The following is a 27,659-nucleotide window of genomic DNA, read 5'->3' as shown; positions in this document are numbered from 1 at the left end:
CAAGGTTTTTTCAAACTGACTATCTCAGTAGTGTGTTTTTCATTAGTTTTCTAATCTGTAGTCCAAACACTGCACTGTCCAAGCATCTATGCAACTTGCTACTATTTTTAGGAGGGTTGCAGCCCGTCCGAATCAGCATTGTGATATGGTGGGCATGTAATTGCGATTCAATGTGTTTGGCTTTAAAAAGCCAGAATGTCAAAGTTAACAAACATTGGATCTGTTTTTAATTTTTTAGCATTTGAATAAAGGAGATTCTTTCTTTCTGTTAGACTTCTATTGTCCAGCTCAAATTCTAAATTTCTTTGATTTGAACATTTGTGCCATACTGAAGTTTTTCAATCTTTTCATCTCAGGTTTATGGCAACGGAACCTCTTCTGACAGAGTTCCGAGCCGAGATCATGAAATATGAGGACGTGAATCAGAGTGTGGAAGCCTTGCCCAACACTCTCAACATTGGACCTGTACAATTGCAGCTCAAATTCTAAATTTCTTTGATTTGAACATTTGTGCCATACTGAAGTTTTTCAATCTTTTCATCTCAGGTTTATGGCAACGGAACCTCTTCTGACAGAGTTCCGAGCCGAGATCATGAAATATGAGGACGTGAATCAGAGTGTGGAAGCCTTGCCCAACACTCTCAACATTGGACCTGTACAATTGCAGAACAAACATTGGATCTGTTTTTAATTTTTTAGCATTTGAATAAAGGAGATTCTTTCTTTCTGTTAGACTTCTATTGTCCAGCTCAAATTCTAAATTTCTTTGATTTGAACATTTGTGCCATACTGAAGTTTTTCAATCTTTTCATCTCAGGTTTATGGCAACGGAACCTCTTCTGACAGAGTTCCGAGCCGAGATCATGAAATATGAGGACGTGAATCAGAGTGTGGAAGCCTTGCCCAACACTCTCAACATTGGACCTGTACAATTGCAGACCGATAATATTAAAACAGCTTTGACTATGGAAACAAAGGCTTGGAAGATTTGTGATTCTTATCCTTTGCATAGCAATGGTACCTGAATGGCCATTATATATTGAATTCTGTGAGTTCGGATTTTATATGTTGATTGCTTAGCTTGTTTGGTTTTGTAATTTATAAAGTATCCATCCAAACTATTATCTATTTTTACCCATTTGAGCACCCTTTTAAACATAAACTGTTGGATTAGGATTTTATCTATCTGAGTGTTGACAAGGGATGCACTAAATGACGGGTCATGTTGGGGCCCGCGGGCTGCCTGTTGCACACCACCAGTGTATTTTATCTTCTCTGAATCACTGATTTTTAGCTTAACATTGCTCGCTTGCGATTCAGGTATCAGACATCGAGATCCAATTTGAGCTTGCCTGAAAATGAGTTGGAAGTCCATTTTAATCCCTAATAAAGGAGCCCTTACAGATAGTGGATCCTTCCTTCCAACTTCATCCTTTCTTGGATTCTGCTCCTGCTCAGGTATGTGTATTGCATTGTTGAGGTTGTCTAGAAATAGCATGACTGATGACGAAATACCATAGGATTATTATTAGAGAATATGTTCAAAGCGAGGTCAGGCCAGCATACTCCTGTGAAAGTAAAGGAGACAGATTTCTGAGTGGCCATTCAATGAAGGGACAACACTCGGAAGTAGAGGAGACTGAGCTCTGAAAATCGACCATTGAAGGGCCAAGAGCTACTCAGTTGTAAAGGAGACTGATCTTTGAGCATAGTTACGAGCAGCCACAGATATGCCGAGAACTAGTAAAAAAAATTTGTTTTACAATTCATAGCCATTAAGTTCCCCGGCCCCTGATGCAGAGATGCAACTTTGAATAATAAAAAAATTGTAGAATATTCAATCATATTTCATTTATGTTTATCACAATTCTGTTAATTTTCGCGGCGCATCCAATTTATCAATGCCACGACGAGCGTATTCTCTCGTTTGATTATACTTGCGCTTGCCTCGCGACGAAGACTTGTTATTGCACCGTTTTCAACATTATTCGACTTTACTACCTAGTCAGCATTTTATAATAATTATTGATGCCGACTTATTGACGTTATTCCGATTACCACAAATTTAGATTAAATATTAATTATTTTCGCATAATTTAAATACCGTACTTATATGACATTGCTTTTCCGAAAATACAAAGTTGTATCGCTAAAAATGCATATTGTGACATTTATTTTGCACTCACGAAAAAACTCAAGTCGACGATCCTATCGGCCAAGATTGACACAAATTTGGTCGTGTGTCGGTGGTATTCAAGAATCAAAACAAGTTGCCGCATTTGGTAAAGACAGTTAATCATATTCGGCCGAAAAATTGCGAGGCATTGTGGAAAATATATTGAGCAAGGACAAGTCCGGACTGATATAAAACGATATAACCGGTAACAGAACATCAAGGTTTTGTAATTGAAAATGGTTCTCGCACAGAATAAACACACTGGCTCATACTTGATATTTGATAATAGTTAAATTGAGAATATTGAACTGTTGAAAACAAAAAAACGATCGTCGAAATTCTTAAATCTCGTTGCCTTGGTTAAATATAATCCAATGATCAGGACATTTTCAATTAAATACTGCACAAAGATAGTTATACATTAAACATTTAGGCTACAATTTAGCTTTTTTTTAAAATTTTAATCATGCATTGTGGTGGAGAAATCCCACTATTTAAATAGGGGTAACTATAAAAATAGAATAGGATTCTGGATTCGATTCAAGTATTCTGAAACAGTGGTTCCCAACAGCCGGTCCGCAAGGGATTTTTACCGGATCGTGGAAAATCCTGTCATATTGTTGTTTCTCTGCCGTCTCAATTGCTTTACCGATGCCGAAAAGACGAAGTTGCGTTGGTTAATTACGCAATTTCTTTTCCGTTGTCATATTGCTGTTTGATAAGTGTGACATTAATTATCACGGTGACGTATTGGCAAGAGAGAGAAAAGTGAGAAAAACGGCTGCAAATACCAGTTGTCTCATTGTTTTGTCAGGTTCACTATGATTTTGGATTACGTAACATTCTCTCTGTGCTTCGTATTCTCGGAGCAACAAAGCGAGCTCAACCAGAAGAAGGAAAGCCCACTATTGTGATGAGAGTCTTAAATAGAGACATGAACCTTTCTAAGCTGGTAAGTGAATTGCCAATTATTTGTTTTGGATGCATGGACCTCATGGCGGAGGAAGCAATTACTCAAGTCTGTGCATCTGGAGCAATTGAATGGTCAACATCTATTCCTTTATCTAATCTGGACTGGTAATGAAATGAGAGGCCGTGGTCCACCAGCCAATTTATCGTCTCCCCTGCGATAAATATAAACGCCTGTACGTTGGTGATAAATGTTGCTGCTTCTCTAACCAGGGAAGTTCATATGAATCCTAACGCCATCACAGCCCCTCAGATGTTTGGCCGACCGGATGTGGCAACTAATGATTGGACAGATGGAATATTCAGTACTTTGTGGAGGAGAACTCACAAGACTAAGAAAGGTACGTTTGTGCATAGGAATACATACATTTGATAAAGAGATATGCCTACACCAAATCAACCTGAGTCTATGGATTCGCATATGGCAGTGTCATTTTTAAAGGGTAATCTTAGACGTTCACTGTTTTAACAATTTCTTTTGATTCTCGTACTTTTGACTAGACCGCGAAAAATCTGGACATGCAATGCTCGTATCTAGTCAATAAAATTGACCAACATAGGTATAGAGAGGAATGTATCATAAAAAGTTAAGCAGCCTTGCTGTAAAGCAGGGCTTCCCAAGCTGGGGGTCTCAACCTTGCAGAGGGGCGTGCGACAAGTTTTAGGGGCCGCAAAGAGTACAAGGATTTCACACAAAGTCCTACTATTATTATCTATTGTACTTTTTTAGGTTCTTGATTCAAACACCAATTATCAATTAATAAAACTAGTGCAAAACCTAAATCTCACAATTCCGCGAGAATACATAGCATCGGAGAAGCGAGAAGCCTTTGCATAACAATGTCGACTTAACATAGGTTGCAGAAAATTTCAATACATCATGATTATCTTGAATCGTCTCGTTTCTACAGGTGATCGTGTGTGGCTGATACTTGATGGGCCTGTTGATGCAATCTGGATTGAGAACTTCAACTCAGTACTGGACGATAACAAGACATTGACATTGGCTAATGGTGACAGGATTCCTATGGCTCTCAACTGCAAGATTCTGTTTGAGGTGAGTGGATTTTTTTGTTGTGGCCCCCTTTCTCACTCCTGTACGAGACCCCGTATAGCGGCCACTGATATAGTTTTTAAAAGGATTGGAACCTTGCTTACCTATGGTGGCCCATTGTTGTCACGCGTATAATTGAAAAATAAAAATAAAATGCAAAAAAATAATAAAAATAAAAACGAAAATAAAAACGGGTTGAAAAGAAAAAATTAAAAAAAAAAAACGTGATTAAAAAGAAAATAAAAAGGTTTGGCCACGAGGCGGCCCATCGTTGTCACGCGTTTCCATTTTGAGAAAATTTACTTCGGCTTGGGACAAACGTTGTCATGCATAATCCTACGCGCACAAACGATGTTTCCTGGGTTTCTAAGCCATTACTGATTTTCTTGAGCAATATTCAATTAATTTAATATGCAAATGCCTTTTCATTACCTTTTTATCCACGTTTTTTTTTTCTTTTTTTTTTTTTGCTTTTTTTAACCTGTTTTTATTTTAATCTCGTTTTTTTTTTTTTTTACATTTAATTTAATTGTTTTTTCATTTTTTTATTATGTTTTTTCACAACTATTTTTTTTATTTCACTTTTATTTTAAGTCTTTTGATTTTATTTTATTTTTTCAATTTTTCGTGTGACAACGATGGGCCACCATACTTACCCAATTTATTACAAAATAGGCCAGTTAGTAACTTCAGCAATCTGTGAAGCCAACGTGGTCAGGTCCACTTTATATTGTTCTACATGAGTCAAAAACTTGCCGCAATTTTGGGGAGTTCAAAAGAAATTTCTGTTAGTGCAACTTTGTCGTTATAGCGAGTACTTTATAATTCTGGACGCTGAAGTAGTTGTTTTCTTCATTGGTTGCCATATGCAGTATCAGCTTATATGGCAAAGAGAAACAGATTTTATCAATACTGTGTTGATCGGCGGTGCAATTAGTTCTGTTTGTAACATTTTGTTTTGTGTAAAATTGCTATTATAATTTTTACTCAAATTGTAGCGCACTTCGGCGATGGAACTTATAATCTGGTGTGAAAGCATGCAGAAATATATTGCTATTACAGTCTTTATTCACATCCAAAACAGAACAAATTCCAGGTAAAAACACAGTCAATGATAACACTATGTCTTTAAGTCACCTTGAGGCATGGGTCAAAGGTCACTATATTATAGAACTCGATTTGGATCTCTGTGTAGATCTCTTAAATGCGATTAGTCATCCAACACTCAAATCCGTATATTTAATCGTTGATGCCTTGTTTTAGGCATCATCGGAAATGGCTACTTCTGTCCTGAGCGTGGTTTCACTGAAGAAGTATTGAAGATCATACCATTGCTTGTGCCTGCTACCAGGATGCTATGGCAGTGGACAAAGGTTAGTTTGATAGTGATTTAATACCAGTTAACTTGATATCAGTGAATATTCAATTAAAGCAGTGGTTCCCAGCTTTTTATGGCTCGTGGTGGGTGTTAGCACTCTTTCCAGTGGTATTTATAGCATAGCTTATAGTGGTATTTACTTTGATTGGTTGATTTCAAATCCCATTATGTTTAAACAATTCATTCTCAACAAAGTGAAACACCCTATCAAGCAATAAACTAGGAAGAACGGGGAGTTTTGCTTTGATGTAAAAAGTTAAATAAGTTTTGCGCAATGTTCCCCCTCCCCTCCAAGAGCCACAAGCCCAAGTAGGCCCAATAGGAAAAATTAGTTGATTTTGTACATAGTCGAACCATCGCATTATTTAAATCCCAGAACTAAATCAAATATATATCAACAGATTAAAATGCTTCCAACACCGGCAACATTCCATTACATTTTCAACCTTCGAGATTTATCGAGGATCTGGAAGGAATGCTGACTGTGAAGTGTGAGGAGTGTGTTACTGAGATGGATGCCATCTATCTGTTCATGCATGAGTGTATGAGAGTCATTGCTGGTAGGTGTGCTGCATTTGTTAATATGGGTCATGAAATGCTTTCTGCAGATCTTGCTCACCTATACTATAAGTAGGATGGGATTTTTCATATGACACAGATCACAGCCTCTCATTGGTTACAAGTATGTGTTGTACAAATGTAAAAGGTTTCAGACCTTTCAAAGTAAACTTATCAATGTGCCATTGGCTATAAGAAAGCCACTGGTATTGCCTACTCATGTAAGGATGTATCAAGGCACACAATAACATGAGTCCTATTATGCTATTATTGTATTTTGAATCATGAGAAATCTTGGCATGAATATATGCTAATAATGAAAAGATCGCTTACTGCTACCAAAGTGACTTCAAGGTGAGTCATTACACAACAATATCTCAAAATTTTCGCCTTATCTGTGTTGACTCCCGGCCCTTTTCATTGTTCAGCTGTACTTAACTGAATTTTACAACTGTTGACATTGGTAAAGAATCTTAACTTTAATTTTGTAGGTTGACCAACCAGGAAGACAAAGATTGGTTTGAGGCGTCATTGCAATGAGTTGTTAAAGAATCAGTCGATCACGACCAAGCCGAACAAATGACAGGAACAGAACCATAATTTGTGGGTTTTCTTCGCGATCCCCCAGAACCTACAGGAGAGGAGGCTGAAGATGCTGAACTTGATGCTCCCAAGATATATGAAGCAGTGAGTAGTTGAGAGGATAAATCATTTGCATGTCTGGCTGTTTTCTATGTTGGGATTTGTTTAAAGATTTAGACTTGACTTTAAAATGTTGTTTCAGACTTATCTTTGCTGTTGTTGCACAGTCCTATGTAATTACTGTTATAATTGATTGTAGAGAGAGCTATTTGTGTGTATTATCGACCAGGATAATCAGTGAGAAATATATGTACCTAATTTTGATCAAGACTACGCACTTTTGCTCTGAATGAGCACTCGCGCTAGATAACCTCAACAATAAATATGTTTATATCTGTTTTTCTGCATAATGTGAATTTGAGTTTAATTCTTTTGCCCACCACCTCACACAGTATGTAATAAATTAGATATGGGCAATGCCGAATTAAACAGATTTTGTTTTTTACGTTAAATAACAGCCCTTTACATATGTATCTTTAGATATACGAGGAGACGGCTGCACAGGGCTTTGTGTTCGGAGCAGACGGTCTTTAAATGTGGAAAAATGTTCAATTTTTTTTAGGAACATGGACAGGACAAGCAATGACATATGCATTAAGGAGCATGCTGCATCGGCGGAATGGAAACAGAAAAAAAATACCCGACGTTGTTCTTGTTGTCACCGATGGAAGAGCTCAAGATGATGTAAAAAGACCAGCAAGAGCACTAAGAAAAGCTGATGTACTGGTAAGATACCATAATCAATATAGTTAGAGCCAGCGGTGGGATACAGTGGGTTAAAATTCCCCTTAACCCCCCTCCTAAAATTTCAAACAATAGGCCCGCCCCCTCATTTTCAGGTGTGACACTATATTTTAATTTTTAACGTAAGTATTTGAATACTCAGAAAGTGTCTCATATGCTGGTGAAGATGATCAGTCAAATACACAACAGATTTTATAAGTTACAAATAGTTTATCAATAATCACAAGATATACATCACCCCCTATATGGAAACGCTTGGGAACATACTGGTTTGAGCGTTTCAATGTGATTGGAATGAAAAGTATTTTTAAATCGAAATAGACACCAATATTGTTATAAAGTATATATAGCTGAGGAATGCATACATCACGATTACACCTCGCTTTTTCAGACTTCAAAATTAAAAGTCAAAACGAATGTCAAGTTGGTTTTACCGCGAGTCTTGTTGGTGTTGTTATTTTATAATACATTCTTTAGTTAGTTTTCGACTGAATCCGTTATGGTAATACCGTGATAATCAGCGAAAGTAAAATATCTCAGAATTCAAATGCTTTGCCAAAATTACGAATTTTATACAAAGCTATAAAGTTTAAACAGTTGAACAAAAACAAAGCATAAAGTTTTGCACTCTTTCCCCTCGTACTGGGGTGCGTATGATCGTTCATTTATAACCGCTGGTCGGTTACAACTTTCCCCACTATTAACCCACGAATCTGAAACAAATAACTGGCTAACGAATCCCATGCCCAACATGGACTAGTAACTGGACGAGAGGCCGTGGTTCCCCATATAATTAGCCCATCTTATCAAATTTACTTTCCCTCAGGAAAAAAAGTAAATCTCTAATCTGTTGTCCCGTTTCAGACATTTGCTCTCGGAATCACGCCGACAACTGGAAAACTTAACATGGAGCAGCTCCAAGAAAAAGCTGGAGACGAATCTAGACTTCTCCTCGTAAACGATGGTTTTGAAAATCTAACTCCGGGATTTGCAGCTGAAATTAGCAAATATATTTGTGGTGATTCGTGTTAGAGATATCACCATGGCGAATAAACATCGAAGTTTAATTTTCAAAAATATAATCTCGCACAAATTCTTCAACAACGTGACAAGTTTTAGAGCCAAGTGATTAACGAAGTCAAATATTGGTTTCGATACAAATTTAATAAATACTTTTAAGTCATAAAAGTAATTTTGTTCCATTTTGCTTCTATTATTTTTCTACGTCCCTTTATAGAGCGTGACCACCCCACAATATTTAGACACCCTCAAACACTGATTTGTTTAAAATGAATATTTATCGAACTGCCTTGAAACAGCTTAAACTTTCTTGTTCTAAGACTACAACATTTTTTAAGCCTAATTTTTTATATTTTCATCTATTCATATAGATTTTGTTATTCTCACTTTATAATAAACTTTGTTGTGCAGAAATAATTGTATTGAACAGTTTATATTGATTTGCGGATAATGCAAAAAGAAGCTTTGGGTCGTTAGGTTTGCTTTCTCCATTTCGGACCCTCGGCCCTTTAGAAGAGTCACGGGGGCGTTTCTGCGAAGGGCACAGAACAAATACTTTAATTATGTCCAGGGCTATATTAATTTGAGGAGAGTTTTACCATTGCAATGATTTGCAATTTTTCGCTTTCATTTGTTGGTTGTTTTATTATAGATAACGGCCATGAAATAACTGACGAAAATGCGTTGAGGCAAAACCCGAATTTTTATACGAGAGAAAGGGTTTTTGAGAGGAGGACACGGGTCATTGAAGTTTTAGGACCACCGCTCTGGGTCTACCTCTATTATCTTTGATATGTCATATTGATAACGCGTTTAGTAACAAGATTATGACCAGCTGTTCCAAGCGTTTTTGCTTTAACCAGTCCACGCCAAACTCTATCGAACGCTTTTGAAATATGTAAGATAACTGATTGGGCTTTGACGCGCCAGCGGAACATTTTTTTAACACAGTGCCAAGCATCATGCTATCTGCACTGTAAAAAAATTTCAAGCTAAATCTTTGGCAGCAGTGTATCCATGGCCCATGTTCGCACCACATACAGAGTATCTGTATAGCCACTATAACAGAGTCACCTAATTTTGTAAAAACAAACGTTGTGTACTAGTGGAAAATATACACTCTGTTTTCACATAGTACATAGTGTTACTTACTTCAAAATACAAGAAGCCTATTTCGCGAAAATACATACGCCCTGTAACTTGCTAATACATAAGCTACTTTATTCTCAAAAACAGAGCCTGCGGCCCCATTAACCCTTTACATTACCTGAACCTGCATAGCATACACATGACAAAAGAAAAACACTACTAATTGTGAATTCAACCAAAAAATTTATTCCAACAATAAATGCAATATATATCTCGTGAATCGAAGCTGTTGTAATGGACTTGTAAAAGATATGCTTTTCTAGGTTGATCTACATACTTGCAGTGTGAATGTGGATTGGCCATAGTAAAATAATTGGGATTCTAATAATTTGTCTTATATTTCATATTGGTGGCTGCTTGTATAAAGCCCTTGTTGGGAGTGAAGGTGTAAAACGTGGGTGTTATTGTAATTGGCAAAATTCAGTAATGAGACTGTAATTTCGATTCGCTTAGGATAAAAATTACCAAATTCTTAATGTGAAACATAAAGAAAATTTGAATACTTCCAAAACACTTCAACTTCACTAAAAGCCAAAACATCCAAAAAATCAAATCAAAACAGTCTTCAATCACTGGCAAAGGCATAGAAACGGTGGTACCAAGTTCATACTAATATAAAAAATTCAGTTCATTATAAGCATGTCAGAATAAAATTCAATTTCTTGAACGAAACTAGTTACCAAAGAATATGAAAAATTTAGAATTACTGAAGTTAGTTCAAAATATCATATATCCGAAATGACTGTATTTTGAAAACTAAATGTTTTCATTTAAAATAAATAGGATTTTGATTAATAATATAACAAACATATTATGCATATAAATACAAAGCGAAAATATTCAAAAAAGGCCGTTTTTTAAATATTTCTGGCCATTGAGTAACCATCCCAAATTTATAAAACAATAATATATTGAAACTTTTCATGAAGGGGTATTAATTTGTAAAGCAATATTGACTTTTCAAGGCATTTTCTTTACATACACAGACTTTTAGATAGTTTCATTCCAAAAATTGGTGCTTAAGCTGGATTTCTACATTTTCAAGATAATTTCAGAATCAGATTCAGTTCACATAAACATTAATAAATATTATTCTTCCTTGTGACATTTGCTAATCAAATATAAGAGAATAAAATAACCAATTGAAGTAAATTGTAAAAATTAGTTTGATAGACATATTACAATGAAAAACAGGGACCACATAGTAACACCAACAGTATATATAAAGTGAAAAATTGACCAAAAGTAATGTGTAACATGGAGCCTAACCCAAATTACAAGGCATCTGGATTATGGATAAACTGTAGGACAAGAGTTCAAATACATTTAACTGATTTGTGGAAGATGATATCTGGCTATGAATGCCCCAAACGAGAATAAAATAACCAATTGAAGTAAATTGTAAAAATTAGTTTGATAGACATATTACAATGAAAAACAGGGACCACATAGTAACACCAACAGTATATATAAAGTGAAAAATTGACCAAAAGTAATGTGTAACATGGAGCCTAACCCAAATTACAAGGCATCTGGATTATGGATAAACTGTAGGACAACAGTTCAAATACATTTAACTGATTTGTGGAAGATAATATCTGGCTATGAATACCCCAAACCCAAGTTGTAATCTTGTCCTTTTAATTTCTCTGTGGGATGTACACCAGATTCTGCAAATAATCTGAAATACAATAAAATAGGTTAGGAAAAAAAGTTAAAGAATCAATTTTTGAAATCCCCACTTATCATGAGAGAAAAATTAAATACAGTTAACTTAAACACAGCCACCAACTTTACATTACCGCTTTATGCATTGCATATGAGCTTCTTGGCATTAGAATTGCATTGTACCTCAGATTACCTTGGGTAGATTCTATCTGCCTGTGGAGTAACTATGTGCAAGGGGATTGATTGGTGGACTCCTCGCCACCATGGTTCATGTAATTGCTGGCTGGTTACGACTTCTTCCACCATTAAGTCCATGCATCTGAACACAAACAGACATAGTCTGAAGAAAGGGCGAGTGGTCGTGGTTCAGTCGTTTTATTCGCTTTCCTGCAAACCCCATCCTCCCGAAGACACATAAAACCATAATTACGTAAGTTAAACAAAAAATGCAACTGCTTGACTTCTGACCTGTCAGACACCTGCATGACTAGACTAAATTGATAGGTTGAATCTCACACACGAACTCGAAGGAAATTGTTTTTATTACCGATAAAGCATTAAGTTAGTTACCTGTTAATGTATTCCAGAGGCACTGGTCTGTTCATCCCTCATTTGAAGTTTTCGTGTAACGTTATCCTATAACTGCAGCAAAAATAGGCCTGTATCCAAAAGCCCAACATCAGGACAAAAAAAGGGCATCTCAATTGTTGATGTGGAAGCAGATTCATCTGAAAACATAAAATTTAAATTAACGTTAACAGAAATGTGCAGAGTATCGGTACCAGCAGCCTACCGTAAGACAACTATGAAAACACAATTTTCATTCAGTTTAATAATTTGACCAAACAACGTGCTGGACGTCAGGACGTGGCCTAACTTAGTCTACATTAAAGTTGTAAAGTTAACTTGTTCATATCAATAGAAGACTGATTTTACATATTCGGAATAAAAACAGCACAATAATTCAAGCAAGTTATTGGTACCGCACGGTAGTCTACGTTACCGGTACTACAGTACTAATTGGTGCTGTAACTGTAAGGTCACTTTAAAGAACTTACCGGTAATAGGCTAGGCCTAGTATCGTACTGTAGTAGACTATCTTTTGATCATCATCTCACGGTATTGCAGTACCAGTATTTGTCGACTTTTATCCCTCCCATGCCCAGTCAGCAAACAATTCTAACAACATTCTAATAACTGTTGTCTGTGAGTTGACTAACATCATTGATACCTTAACATATGTAGTCATCAATGCTCTAACATCGCCCGAAACACAATTCCCATATCCTTGTCTGAAATCAATACCCAAGAATGAAAAACCTCACTTAGACCCTTTGTAACCAATTTATTTCCACATCCTACTTTACTTAATTATAGTAATTTTACTGTTACCGGTAACTTAATTACTTATTACAATCTGGACTATAATTTGGCAATAATAGGCTCTAATTTGGGGAATGAAATGGTCTCGCCCACCTCTTCATGCACCCAATTCTGGCAACTTTGGTTGGGCAACTTGGCATTTGACTCCAACTATAATCAGCTTGGCAATATGTTTTCAATAGAATCTTCCTTTTATATACCTAATTAACGATTAGAAGATCGATCATTTTGGCAATGGCAACCATTACAAAAATATCAATATGGTGTGGCAGATAATTTTCTTTTCTAGTATTTATTTATTTTTTTGTTTACTGTATAGTATACCCTAAATTTATCGCGTTCCATTCTTACTTAAATAACTTCTCAGTGGTTGTGTGTGTGTGTGGCTGGTGGGTGCATGTGAGCGTGTGTGAAATAACTTGATAATTTTAGGTGAGTAAACACGTACCACTTCCTCTTGGCAAAACCTTTCATCTTATATTTTGTACGTTATAAACCTTATCTAAGGTTTTGTTTGCTCCCCTGATTTCATAATCAGATTTTATTTATTTGTTTTTATCTGTCAAATGTATTGTTATGCTGATTATGGAGTCGAAATAAACTTATACTTATACTTATAAGTTGCAAACTCCGTAGTCTCAAGTGCAGTAAAAGGCGGCGAAATTCAAATTTTGTACGCATGCGCAAACCTGCGTAGAGATTATGGCGTAACAATGGACGTTTCCTCGACCCTTGACCCCCGAAAAATTCTCCCTATACTGTACTTTACTATCGCAAAAGTTTGGATGCTTATTTTGAGAGTGTTTTAGAGAGTTGACATAAACTGATTTACATGCTCAAAACCCTTATTTTTATTAAAATATACAACCACATGCCGCTTACACGTACAGCAATTATAGCTCATTTTAGCATAGTCTATCGCAGATTTCCCGGGACTAATTTTTGATTATTGAGACAAAACTGCAACTCACCTGAATACATAATGACCATTAAAATACTTCATTTACAACTAAGTTATGAAAAGACAATTAAAAAGCGTTAAATAACACGTAAAACCGAGGCAATGTTTACAACTATGCTTGAATATCTGTCTAAGCGAACGATGTGTACGAGAAGCTGCAAAATTTCTAATTGTTCCGACAACTTTGACATTTTACTGATTGATCATTGTTACGGATATGAACAAAAAAGTCGATTTTCTGGGAAACATCCATACGGTAAAATAGGGGTCGACAACCTACGGCCCGCGGAGTAAATCAATCCGACCCACGACGCCTCACTTATCCATATTAGCAAAACGGCTGTTTTGAAGATTGTATTCTTTACGTAACAGAATTTATTGTGAGACACCTGTAGACGAAATGGTCACGTGTAACTTTTATGACAAATGTCTATCGAAGACAAATATATAAAATACCAGTAATAATTTCCCTACATTCCCCTGAATTTACACCACCCTCTCTGTTTATACTGTGATTTCCATTTTTATACTGAATCACGTGTGATTGCATTTGCTAGTATAGAACTGGGATTATACGCCAGTAAACGACATGATTTACTAAAATTTACAACCAATTTTTTATTATTTAAAAAAGGTCATCGCAATAGCAGAAACCCCTGAGAACGACAAGATATATATATAAATAACACCCCCTAAAGTTGAATTACTTTCCCACGATCCCACTACTGCTAGCGGATAATATATTCTACTTAGAATCTATGAAACATATGAAATATATTTTAAGTTTATATGATGATTTTACAGAAAAATATGTTTTGCGTGAAAACGTATAAAATTACTACTATGTAAATCAATTTTCCGTGAACTTCTGTTACATTTACATAAAATATGTTTTTTTAACAAAAGTTTTAATGTTTTGATGACCTTTTTACAAAAAATACTCTGTATTATCAACTTTACATAGATTCATGTATTTTTACATAGCCGAACTTGTAAAATTTACATAATATTCTATGTCATTGTTAATAACAGAGTAAAATTTGTAATTTTTACAAAAATCACCCTGTAAACACCATGATATTTTTTACAGTGTGGACCGGAATAAGTTGACAAATAAAGTTTTGCCATTTCTCCTAGTAACAGCGCTTTTCTCATTTTTATGATTGTCTGTTATGAAAATTTGGAAGATCGCATTGAAAAGATTTACGCTGTAATTACTGGAAAATTATTTGGCATTGTTTTTTGAAGAACAGTGGAAAAGCAGCTCTCACACTGATACTATATCCTCACTCCTGTCCGCGGTTTGATGTTTCAATCCGCCCTTCGGTGAGTTACAACGTCCCCGCAAACGGACAGCGGACGGGTAGAGCGGCGCAAGCTATGAGGTTATATTGGTTTTGGGGAGTTGAAACTAAAATTTCACTGTTCCAGGTTTTTTCTTTTTTCTGACTTATCCTTTTTAACGTGACAAACCACCGTCTGATATCTTTCAGCTATAGTCCACTGTGAAATATTTATAACGTTGGCGAGTGGATGTGCTTTCCGAATTTTGCCGTGGGATGATCTGAAGATATTTGTTTATTATGGGGGACAATGGACCGGGGTTCAGTGGGACATGTCCTACATGGCACAATACGACAGTGTTTGATACAACAAGTGCTTAGAGACCTATAGATGCGTTATATTTTTATGTAACATTATGGTATCTTTCGACTCGTGGTCCAATATGAAATATATTCGAAAATCAAAAATATTTCCAGATTTCGATTCGAATTAGGAAATAATTTAATTTGAATGCGATTTTTTTGGTGAAATATCTGAAATATTTCGGTTGAACATTGATTTCAAAAATCCTAAATCTTTAAATTTGAGGTCTCCTTGTTCTTTAGACGATTATGCTGTTTAATTTCTTATTTTTAAGGGCATACTTCGTTGAATTTTATCAGAATGACCCTTAGTGCCCCAGTGTCTGTCCGAATGTGTCCCACAAGTGGGGTACAGTGGGACACTTGACAAACGTTTTTCAAAGCATTATGGTGTTGAGATGTGTGTCGCAAGGGAATTTCTTAGTCGCTGAATAAAAACTACATTTACCCCTCTCTGCATTAATCCCGCAAAGTTATATGGATGTGCAGAATGAAGGGCTCAAAATATGCAAAAGAAAAAAGGGCGCTCCCGAAGTATGCGAACCAAGATGGCGGACATCGGAACGTAACATGGGTAACAGGTTAGGGTTAGGCGAAAATTTTTTTCCAATTTTCCTTCTTTTAGTCCTATTATCCGTTCGAAGACTAGCCAAGAGCCTCCCGTAGTATTTATAGCTAAAATTATGGCCTAACCCTAACCTAGTACACATATTACATTCCGATGTCCGCCATCTTGGTTCGCATACTTCGGGAGCCCCAAAAAAGTGTCCCAACCTTCCCCACTTTCCCCTACGTATTGTTATCATATTTGGGGCAGAGGGCCTGTGATATCTTCTACGGTGAATTCAGTATGTCAAATATATATGATAAATGAATACTTTCCGATAAACTTTCGGATCTGGCGCCTTCACAATGTTTTCAGTCTCGAACTCGGTTGGCTGTGAGGTCGTCCGTTTGTCAGTGCACCTAGTATCTACCAGACAAAAAAATTATACTCAATATTTCTGGAAGAAATTCAGTCAGACAGGATGTCTATAAAGACCCTTTACAATTTCAATTTCAGTTCTCATAATATCTTAACCTTATTTGCTGATTTCCAATCAGTAATTGTTTAGGTATATATATATATAGTATTTTTACCTCATTCAATACATATGTAAGGACCAAAACAATATATGGTATCGACATATTTAAGACTTTATATGGAGCGCTCCAGAAGTATGTATATATACCAATATTGAGGTAACTAATTTTGTTCGCCTATTTTACATCAAGTTGCATAATGGGACTAAACTTTTGGACAGGGGGTATTTTTACTTGGCTGACACAGACAGTCCCCGAACTCGTAATGGAACTAAAATGAGGAAAATAGGAATAAAACTATGGCCGAACCCTAACCTGGTACACACACTACGGGAGTACCTTTTATGGGCACCCTGCAAATGTGAAAGCGCTATCATCTCATAAAATTACCCGTTTTCTGATTTAACTGGCGTGAACGCATTCAAGTGTTACCTTAATCGATATTTACTAATACCAAAGCATAGGCGTAGTCTATTCTTCCTCCGAACGAACCAGCCCGAGAGGAATAGATTGAGCGTTTGTATTTGATGAATAACCTTCAGAATGAAGTGGGACTGTGGATTTGACGTCAACAACGAATGTTTGACGGAGCTTCTTCCTAGTTTTATTGAGTTTTATTGTTCTGATAATTGTGAAAATTTGGTGAGAGGGTATTGTTTGTTTCTTCATTAAACTGTAGTCAGTGTAGCAAAACTAGAACATAACTACCATGTAAAGTGGCCCGCGCATTTATTAGTAAACCACATGTGGCCCTTCGGCCAAATGGTTGAACGACCCTGAGTTAGACGTATGTTTCCCTTTTCCGGGATAGTTTGGTAATTAATATTTGATTGCTACTTCCTGTTAAGACCATGCTTAGTTAATTATGGCACCTCACTCTGACTTCACCGTTCTGTTAAGTTTTTGGGTCAAAAATTTCGCTGCTTTGTCTGTCGCAGACTAATCCTGGCACTGACAGTCGAAGAAGACGGTGAAAACATAGTTTACTGAATAAAAGCATATTCTTAATATTTTCATTATTGTGCATGGGTTATTCATCTCAATTTCTGTAGTGTGGCTTATTCCAACTATTGAATTGATGTTCCTCTTGTCAACTTTAAATTTTATTGATTTTCTGTAACTAATAAAAACACATAAAACATATAAAACGATTTTCCTGTTTTGTGGTTGATAACTACTCTCTATCGCGTCATGTTAATGAGCAATCTCTTTGTTGTATTTACGCTCACCGACCATGTCGTTACAAAGCAAAAGTCAGTTTCTATTTGACTCGCGCAATATTTAATTTATATTTTCAAAATTGGATTTATTCAGCAAGTCATGATGATATAATCCGGGATTTGCAGCTGAAATTAGCAAATATATTTGTGGTGATCCGTGGGAGAGATATCACCATGGCGAGTAAACATCGAAGTTTAATTTTCAAAAATATAATCCCGCACAAATTCTTCAACAACGTGACAAGTTTTAGAGCCTAGTGATTACCGAAGTCAAATATTGGTTTCGATACAAATTTAATAAATACTTTTAAGTCATAAAAGTAATTTTGTTTCATTTCGCTTCTACTATTGTTCTACGTCCCTTTATAGAGCGTGACCACCCCGCAATATATAGACACCCTCAAACACTGAAGTTGTTTAAAATGAATATTTATCGAACTGCGTTGAAACAGCTTAAGACTTTCTTGTTCTAAGACTACAACATTTTTTAAGCCTAATTTTTTATATTTTCATCTATTCATATGGATTTTGTTATTCTCACTTTATAATAAACTTTGTTGTGCAGAAATAATTGTATTGAACAGTTTATATTGATTTGCAGATAATGCAAAAAGAAGCTTTGGGTCGTTAGGTTTGCTTTTCTCCATTTCGGACCCTCGGCCCTTTAGAAGAGTCACGGGGGCGTTTTTGTGAAGGGCACGAACAAATACTTTAATTATGTCCAGAGCTATATTAATTTGAGGTGAGTTTTACCATTGCAATTATTTGCAATTTTTCGCTTTCATTTGTTGGTTGTTTTATTATAGATAACGGCCATAAAATAACTGACGAAATTGCGTTGAGGCAAAACCTGAATTTTTATACGAGAGAAAGGGTTTTTGAGAGGAGGACACGGGTCATTGAAGTTTTAGGACCACCGCTCTGGGTCTATCTCTATTATCTTTGATATGTCATATTGATAACGCGTTTAGTAACAAGATTATGACCAGCTGTTCCAAGCGTTTTTGCGTCAACCAGTCCACGCCAAACTCTATCGAACGCTTTTGAAATAAGTAAGACAACTGATTGGGCTTTGACGCGCCAGCAGAACATTTTTTTGACACTGTGGCAAGCATCATGCTATCTGGACCGGAATAAGTTGACAAATAAAGTTTTGCCATTTCTCCTAAAAACAGCGCCCTGCTCATTTTTATGATTGTCTGTTATGAAAATTTGGAAAGATTTACGCTGTAATTACTGAAAAATTATTTGGCATTGTTTTTTGAAGAACAGTGGAAAAGGCACAGTGGAAAATCAGTTCTCACACTGATACTTTATCCTCACTCCTGTCCGCGGTTTGATGTTTCAATCCGCCGTTTGGTGAGTAACAACGTCCCCGCAAACGGAAGCGGACGGGTAGAGCGGCGCAAGCTATGAGGTGGAATTGGTTTTGGGGAGTTGAAACTAAAATTTCACCGTTCCAGTTTTTTTCGTTTTTATAACTTAGCCTTTTTAACGTGACAAACCACCGTCTGATATCTTTCAATTATAGTCCACTGTGAAATATATATAACGTTGGAATCCCTAAATTTTATCCGTATTATTTTATATATATCTAATATCTGGCTAATGGAAGTAGATGAAATAAGCGACTCCACGAATAATTTGTGCAACCTAGAGGCCGATAAGGAAAAAGAATTGTTATATGATGATTTGGGAATCATTGGTGAAATATCATATGATGAAGAACTGGATGACACAAATGAACGAAGTGAAACATTTCTGTTACGAACGCCGAAAACTAAGCGCCCTACACACGATGTCATATTGAAATGTAGAACTCCGGAAAAACCACGACGAAATTGGAGATTCGACAGAAACCCCACTGCTTATTTTTCTAACGAAAAACCATTCACTTGTGGTCTTTGGAAATCCCCATATTCAAAATCATCGTCTAGTAAAGATATTTCGAGTGAGTCAAATTTGATCAATTTCTCGTCTAATATCATACTTATTTCCAACCAATCATATTGTTTTTGCAGTCCTCTCCCTTCCGTAAGAAATCGTTCTCTACATATTTAGAATGCTGAATATTTCGTCTCTGGGTAGATGCTTACAAGTATGTAGATTATGGAATAAAATCGCGTGAGTTATCGTAATGTATTATACCAGATATGGTTAAATTAACTCCTACAAAAAAAAAGTTGAGTATTGAACATCCGAACTGTGCTTGAAATCAGGTTATTATGTATGCACATTTTGATTTTGTGCACAAAGTACCAACTTTATAAAATATGATTTTCTATTTTCTTTATACAATTCTGAATAATTTTATATATATATATAGTATTTTCAACAAGGCTCGTCGTCATTCTTACCATCACCCACTGGACGGAAATCAAGTCAAAATTGAGAATTGTTGAACTTCTAAATGTATTTGTTATTTTAATTTCAAAATTCCGCACTCCAGAAGTATGTGTACCAATATGGAAGTGACTTATTTTGTTCGCCTATTTTACATCAATTTGTGTAAAGGGACTGAAACCTATGGACAGGGAGATATTCACTTGGCTAACACAGACAGTTCCCAAACTCGTAATAAAATTATATGGCCTAACCCTAACCTGGTACACATACTTCGGGAGTACCCAAAATTCTGCACATTGACTCACGCGATGATTTGTGCAACAAAATTTTATATATATATGATCAAAATATGGAAAATATGATGTTATTTTAATCACCTCCGGTGTCAAAAAATAAACAATTTAATTCTTTCTACGTTTATATCACAGATGCATATCGAACTGTTTATTCCTGACTCATTTAAATCTGACATTATGTAAAGAAGTCACTATTTCAGGCGTGATCGAAATACTGTTGGCATACAATCGGCTTACTGAACTGAACCTCTCTTGGTCATCGATTTGTCGATACTCACCAGAAGAGGTAAATTAAATGAAGACAAATTATTCAACCTATTATTTGCGAAAAGACATAAACTACTTTATTTATTCAAGCATATGATACGATTAATTTATTTTGAGAAGTTATGTCCGTAATTATCATCCCTATGATTCGATATCATGCATCAATATTTCCTGAATTTTCTTATCTCGATATCAAATTTATTGGTGGTCTGTCGTATGTACTGGAAGCGGCAGTTGATTTCCATAAATTGGAGTAGAATATGGGGCCCCTGCAACCCATATTATCACTTTCAGCTTTTAGTACTTTTGTCTGTTCAGTTGACCTACCGACACACATAAAAGTTTATATCAAGAAACATAGTAAAACAATAATACGCTTTAATAATACGATACCTATACTCGTTTCTTGATGTTGAAGAAAAATGTTCGATTCCTCTTTCATCGCCAACTCTGTTTCATCAAATTTTTAATAATTCTGGATGGTGACAATAAATAAAATGAAATTAGTGGTCGTCGTTATCCTAACTTTGAGATCATCTTTTGAGTAAGTTCTCGTGACTTTGCTTTGAGCAAATTTACAATGAAAACGTGTCAGTGTTATGGACGTGTTATATTGCCAGCATTAGTTGTAGGATAAGCTATCACTTACTTAATCGCGATTGCTCTCATTAACATTGTTTGTGCCAAGTTCTTTTAACCCAACGTTTCAGTGACTAAATTTATTTACGCATGTTGTAAGTTATCCTAAGCTGTGAAAAATGCCAATAGCGTGGGTCCTAAACGTTGGTACCTTTTGGTATTTAATCTTGCATCATTATTTCATCCGTCTTTGTTTCTCAGGCCGGTTTGCGATTTAGTATGACGTCATAAGGAATATAAACACTATTTTAATGAATCTAATTTGGCTTAAATTTGAGTTGGGTTGCGCGAGACTAACTCCCTATTTTTTCTCTATGCCTTTATGCTAGTGGATCCGTATGCGTATGCTGCAAGGATACTGTAGCTGGAATAAACATGACTATTCTATCCCTACACAGAACCCAGTCGCAGTGTCGATGTTTTCCGACAAGGGGTTAGAGACTATGTTTTTTTTTTCGACATTGCGACAATTTTAGGGTTACCAGATCCCGAATTTGTCGAAAATTTCGACATTGCGACTTCGGAATTATCGACATTGCGACAATTTGGTCGCAATGTCGATTTTTCAAACCAAATAGGTCGCATTGTCGAAAATTCTAACTTTCCTGATCCAATGCATAAACATTTAATTTGCATTTAGCCGTAGAAGTAATGATGGGAAAATTAGAACCACAAATATCAGTGGAGCTCATTTCAGATGTAATTAAAAAAAAATTTAATATTGCATTTACGAAAATGATGGGTAACTAAATGTAATTTAAATTAAGATTATGGGCACTTAGAGAACCACAAGGAAGTAAACCAACATTTAAACATAAATCAATGCTTAGTTTGATGAGGACCAATTTCAAAATAAAATAAGTTTAAAAGTTATTGCTGAATTTTGATCTGAAATAGCGTTAAAATATAATAATATTTCATAATAATAAATGAATTTCGCAAGCACATAAATCCAAGGTTTTGAATTATAATTAAAATTAAACTTGGGACACTTGAAAATAATAGTAAAATAAAACGCCAATCAAGGGGCGAGTAATAATATAAACTTAAAAAAAAGGGTGATTGTTAAATTTAAATATTATATGACGTTGAAATGAAAATTATTATTGAATAAAAATTCTTAGATGAGTCTACAGTCTATTTCTCCCGTGAATTGAGTCCTTGTGGTTCCAATGTTCCGAATTTGTTGATGTAGTATGCTTCTACTGTTTGGCGATAGCCCTGGTCTCTGAATAGTTTTTTTTATTCCAGTTACTGAAAAGTCACTTATTGAATGTCCCAGTTTGTTGAAGTGTTCACCCACTACTAAATCATATTTCCTTTTCGTAATACTTCTCAGATGTTCTGTTATACGATATTTTAACGACCTTCCGGTCTCGCCGATATACTGCATCCCACATTTCTTACAGTTTTTTAGATAAATAACATTTTTTGATTTACAACTTATTCTTTCGTTAATGTTTATATGGACTCCCGTCACGTTCCCGGTACTTATTTTTGTTTCTTCGGAATATTTACAGGTGGTGCATGCTTTTCTATTAAATTTATAAAAACCAGATTGTACTTTCTGTGATATTACTGGTTGTAGTTTAGCTCTAACCAGTCTATCGCGTAATGTAGGGCACTTTCTATATGCAATTTTCGGAGGTTGAGGGAAAATCTCTTTTAGTCGTGCATTGTTGTCAAGAATATATTGGTAGTCCGAGAATATTTTTCTAAAGTGCGGTTGGTTTGGGTGGTAGTTGGTAATAAATGACAATAGTTGCTGACCTTGTTTTGTACTTTTCGGTGTTAAAAGGTAATCTCTGTACAGTCATAACAAACGGAAACCCAACTAAATCAAACGAAATAAATATAAAGACAGTGGAATCAACCCAGCCAAACTTGACTAAAACCAAACGAAAGAGGAATAGACAAAACAAATGAGAGATCGAGACCCTTATCTCAACTTTGTACAATCTGTCCAATGTCCATCTAACTGAGTCACAACGAAAAGTCTTAAAAAAAGGCCTTGGCTTTAGTCCTACTCCCGACAGATTCGATAACTTTCAACTGCAAACAGACATTAATAAAACAATTCGCAACTACCGCTTGAGTGAATACTTTTTCGATCCATTCTCCAGTCAAACCATCAGCGAAGTAGCTGAAACATATCCGAAATCCTTACGTGTTCCAAGTAGATGGACACCGCCTACTGGGAGAAATTCTGACTTAGATCACTTCGCTAACACTCTAAAACGGGAAATCCAGAAAACGACATCAAAGAAACGTACATTTTCCAATCTCAAAAAAGACGAAGTCGAGGCCTTGAGGGAACTAGAACAAAGAGCAGCAAGGGATATCATCATAGTACCTACGGACAAAGGCGGGGGAACTTGCATACATCCCGAACTGACTACATCACATAAGGTATGCGCATCTATCAGATAACTTGGTATACAAGTCCATTCCAAAAGCCATATCTATACAAATTGGCAACAAAGTAACCAAATTATGTCATAATATAAGGGAAGCCGACATTATTGATGACATACTATTCAAAGGGATAACACCAAAAAAGACCTAAACCAGGTCGTTTACGTTTACAACCAAAAGTGCATAAGAAAAATCACCCCAGTCGGCCAATCATATCAACAAACGGAACTGCAACGGAAAAATTATCAGCTTTCATAGATTACAAATTAACTAACCTCATGTGCAAAGAGGTAATACCATCATATGTCAGAGACAGTATGGATTTTCTGAATATTCTGAAAAAAAATGACAATATTCCGCCAGGATCTTATTTAGTAACCATGGACGTGACTTCCTTGTATACAAATATTCCACATAAAGATGGCATCTTAACGGTGGAGAAGTATCTCAGTAAATATACCACAGAAAAACGGGAAATTCCGTATATTAAAGAAGCAGTTAATATGGTTCTTGATAATAATAATTTTGTATTTGATGGAAAGCATTATCTCCAAATCAATGGGACAGCGATGGGAACTAAGATGGCTCCCAAATATGCAAACATATTTATGGCAGACTTAGAGTCTGAGATTCTAGAAACAGCCAAGATTAGGCCACAATACTACTATAGATACATCGATGACTGTTTTCTGATCTGGACACACGGCGAAACCGAGCTTATATCTTTTATAAACCATGCGAATTCAATACACCCTTCTATCAAGTTCACATTCGAATATTCAACGGAAAACATTATATTTTCAGACGTAAAAGTCCATATCATGGACAACAAATTGGAAACGGAAATTTACACTAAAGACACGGACTCTCACCAATATATTTTACCCTCCTCATGCCACCCCAAACATATTACTGCAAACATTCCAAAGGGACTCTTCATAAGAATAAGAAGATCGTGCTCAAATGTCGAATTTTTCGACAAGCATGCAGGAAATATGAAACGCTATCTCATGCAACGAAATTACGAAGAGACTTCTATTGACAAAACAATAAAATTGGTAAAAGAAATGAACAGAAATGAACAGTACGTTGGTACTTTTTTGGTATTTGAATTTTCATCATTACTGTACCATTCCTTGTTTACCAAGCCGATCCAATATGACGTCATAATGAATATAAACACTGTTTTAATGACTTATAATTTGATTGCAGATAAAAACCGATACAGGCGATTCCCTGCTTGCTGACCAACGTAGAATGTAGATTTGTATAACGGTGTTTCAATTCACTGATGGAAGAAAAGATTCCAACAACAAAGATTTGGAGAAGAATAATGACATACGTAAGTTTTTGAGACGTACGATATTTTCGACAATAACCCTGTTTAAAGAATCTTCTTATTCACATTAAAAAGCAATCATATATGAACGTTATGTTTTGTTCAAAATCAAATTATTGACTAAAAATACTCATGTCTGTATCTTTCAGATATTGGTATTTTTCCAAATGCATTACTTTCCAATTTGAAGTAGTCCCGAAATCTAGTCACAACATAAGAATTATTTTTGATTTTATTTTCCGTATAGTCAGTAATCTCTCGTCATTTTATGAAATTATATTATACTCCGAAATGAGATTACTCACTCATTCATCCACACTTGATTACATCGCGAGCGAACACGGTTCTTCTTGTTTTGATAACATTTAAGAATGAGTTAACCTTCTACTTTCCTGGCTTACGTGAATGGAGACCATTGTCAACGTGCCCCATGCCCTGTCCCAGCCAAATCGATTTATTGTCAACTATATTCTGTTTTTAAGCAACTCGACTCAAAGCGATAAAGTGCCCATCTCGCTTTCTGTGCCTCAAAGTTTTGCCGCAATTGAATCCAATTTGAAATCGGTTTAATTCTTTCATAACAATTATTACGATGGTACCTGAAACAAAATCAGGAACATCGACATCTCGAACGTAACCTACAGAAAACAATGAACAAATTGAATATAACATGCGGATATCTATACAAATCTTACAATGGTGTACAGTGGCAATTAAAATTTACAAATATCAGCAGATAACTAAATCCATAAAATTATATACATTACTTTATTTGAGACTGATTAGATACATACCACATGTTTTAGATCCCCAGGTGACACTATCCAATAAAGTTTAATCCAAAGTGAACTCAATGTAACTTGCATGTCTAAAATATAAAAGCAGCTGTTATTTACCTAGTATAACTATAGTACAGCCCTAACCTGCAGTCAAAAATTATATTTTAATTACAATCGGGCATCTCACATTCAACCCCGATTCTAACTTCAATCCAAATAGGTATTCCTAACCGCAAAATTGAGAATACTAAAACCAATACTAAACATCATAAACGTCTCCGAAGACTCTAACTAACAATGAACATTAAGCTAGACAGTGACAATGCATCCGAGCTACTTGCTATCAATTTGCTAATTACCGTGATTAATCGAAACACTGTCGAAATACTGTTATGGTACACTGCGTCAGATGATTTTAGTCGACTGCGTAACGTCATGCGTCATCAGATTCAGAACTGAACTGAGTCCTTATAGGAGAGCTGTCGTTCAACATAACTGTGTCTAAATATCAAGTTCAAATTATTACACTTAACGAACCAGTGCAATGAAAATCATCACATAATTATTTGAATCTTTTATACCGAGACCCTGACAATAATGGGAAAATGCGAGATTTGAGACAAACACCACGCCAAGTTTTAAAATAACAAATTGGCAATCATTCATCAAGTTAGGGTTATAAAAGATTTAAAAATTTTAATTCCCAGAATAATCAGCATTCCTAACCCCAAGCCAAACCCTAATTGGATATTTACTTTTTTTAGCGGTGGCGGGGTTGTTTTTTGACGCAGGATTTGTAAAAAAGATCCAAACTTTTCACATAAAAGTTAATCAATGTTGGGTTTTCTTTGTTTTTGAATCAGGGACTGAGTTTGCCCTGACGAATACTTTTCTCTGTGGAGGTTAATTAAAAACCAGACAGACTTTACTAGAGAATCCGAGAACATTTAGAACAATGTCTTGAGGAGTACGATTTTAAACTCTGCTCTTATTGCGTGTCATCTGCTATTTCTCATTTGCATGTCCGGGTTCGGAGAAATATTTTACGACAGGCGCATCTACGACTAAACGTGACCACAACCGACGACTGTGAGCAGCAATGCGGCAATTCCTGAACCTGCAAAACGCGGTTGCAAACAATCACTTTCAGCTTTCAGTACTTTCATCTGTTCAGTTGACCTACCGACGCACATAAAAATTTATATCAAGAAACATAGTAAAACACTAATACGCTTTAATATTGCGATAATTATACTTGTTTCTTGATATTGAAGAAAAATGTTCGACTCTTATTTCATTTCAAATTTTGTTTCATCAACTTTTTAACACGAACGGGGTGCTGCGAACGCGATTTTGTACATTTATATAATTTTAATTAATGCCAAATGATCTCAAGTATTGAAAAAATGAATAAAATACCATTATCGGGAATTATGATTATCGTTAGACATAGGTAGATTCCGGTTTTATTTTAAAGTCTTTCCCCCTGCTAGAATTTTCTCAATATTTGATATTTGTAAGATAATTCACTATATAATATAATAAGCAATTTTTGTGATGTACAAATTGATAGAAAAGTTTCAATTCCTTGTTGCATTTTGTCATAAAATACCATTATCGGGAATTAAATTATGATTATCGTTAGACATAGGTAGATTCCGGTTTTATTTTAAAGTCTTTCCCCCCGGTAGAATTTTTTTAATATTTGATATTTGTAAGATAATTCACTATATAATATAATAAGCAATTTTCGTGATGTACAAATTGATAGAAAAGTTTCAATTCCTTGTTGCATTTTGTCATAAAATACCATTATCGGGAATTATGATTATCGTTAGACATAGGTAGATTCCGGTTTTATTTTAAAGTCTTTCCCCCCGGTAGAATTTTCTCAATATTTGATATTTGTAAGATAATTCACTATATA

General features: G+C 35.6%; 2 protein-coding genes and 2 long non-coding RNA genes across 8 annotated transcripts in view; 3 read left to right on the top strand and 1 right to left on the bottom strand.

The window, feature by feature from the left end:
• Positions 1-694: 694 nt before the first annotated feature.
• LOC144428082 (dynein axonemal heavy chain 5-like) lies at positions 695-8,928 on the top strand. Of its 4 annotated transcripts, XM_078116773.1 has the most exons (12): positions 695-1,048; positions 1,321-1,458; positions 2,991-3,128; positions 3,359-3,486; positions 4,057-4,202; positions 5,198-5,295; positions 5,463-5,572; positions 5,979-6,141; positions 6,564-6,598; positions 6,650-6,822; positions 7,258-7,503; positions 8,386-8,928. In XM_078116773.1, exons 4-7 carry the CDS (start codon positions 3,369-3,371, stop codon positions 5,491-5,493), a joined length of 393 nt encoding a protein of 130 aa, XP_077972899.1. In that variant the 5' UTR covers positions 695-1,048; positions 1,321-1,458; positions 2,991-3,128; positions 3,359-3,368; the 3' UTR covers positions 5,494-5,572; positions 5,979-6,141; positions 6,564-6,598; positions 6,650-6,822; positions 7,258-7,503; positions 8,386-8,928. The 4 variants fall into 4 exon arrangements, with proteins under 4 accessions (XP_077972899.1, XP_077972897.1, XP_077972898.1 ...); XM_078116771.1 differs by lacking the exon at positions 6,564-6,598 and having other exon boundaries at positions 5,979-6,137; positions 6,627-6,822; positions 8,386-8,923; XM_078116772.1 differs by lacking the exon at positions 6,564-6,598 and having other exon boundaries at positions 5,979-6,137; positions 6,627-6,822; positions 7,340-7,503; positions 8,386-8,922.
• A 932-nt stretch (positions 8,929-9,860) lies between these two features.
• LOC120348502 (uncharacterized) lies at positions 9,861-12,629 on the bottom strand. Of its 2 annotated transcripts, XR_013478287.1 has the most exons (4): positions 12,417-12,629; positions 11,929-12,086; positions 11,552-11,677; positions 9,861-11,371 (listed from the first exon to the last, which is right to left on the bottom strand). It is a non-coding gene; the product is annotated as an uncharacterized LOC120348502 (long non-coding RNA). The 2 variants fall into 2 exon arrangements; XR_013478288.1 differs by lacking the exon at positions 11,552-11,677.
• A 6,581-nt stretch (positions 12,630-19,210) lies between these two features.
• Positions 19,211-27,659, top strand: part of LOC144428084 (S-phase kinase-associated protein 2-like) — a 97,222-nt gene continuing 88,773 nt past the window's right edge. The window contains exons 1-2 of the mRNA XM_078116781.1: positions 19,211-19,775; positions 20,426-20,579. Of these exons, the coding sequence (XP_077972907.1) occupies positions 19,714-19,775; positions 20,426-20,579 (216 nt within the window). The 5' untranslated portion in view covers positions 19,211-19,713. The remainder of the gene's footprint in view (positions 19,776-20,425; positions 20,580-27,659) is intronic.
• Positions 24,930-27,659, top strand: part of LOC144428090 (uncharacterized) — a 90,572-nt gene continuing 87,842 nt past the window's right edge. The window contains exon 1 of the long non-coding RNA XR_013478071.1: positions 24,930-24,956. This is a non-coding gene — a long non-coding RNA (uncharacterized LOC144428090). The remainder of the gene's footprint in view (positions 24,957-27,659) is intronic.

The sequence above is a fragment of the Styela clava genome, chromosome 10 (assembly GCF_964204865.1).
Source record: "Styela clava chromosome 10, kaStyClav1.hap1.2, whole genome shotgun sequence".
NCBI classification, from domain to species: Eukaryota; Metazoa; Chordata; class Ascidiacea; order Stolidobranchia; family Styelidae; genus Styela; species Styela clava.
Note: the sequence above shows the minus strand (reverse complement) of the source record. Positions and strands in the feature narration are given on the sequence as shown.

Coding starts and splice junctions, on each gene's coding strand:
- LOC144428082 (XM_078116773.1), top strand. CDS start 3,369: ATGAATCCTAACGCCATCACAGCCCCTCAGATGTTTGGCCGACCGGAT. Junction 3,487..4,056: donor AACTCACAAGACTAAGAAAG/GTACGTTTGTGC, acceptor TCGTTTCTACAG/GTGATCGTGTGTGGCTGATA. Junction 5,296..5,462: donor CAAAACAGAACAAATTCCAG/GTAAAAACACAG, acceptor GCCTTGTTTTAG/GCATCATCGGAAATGGCTAC.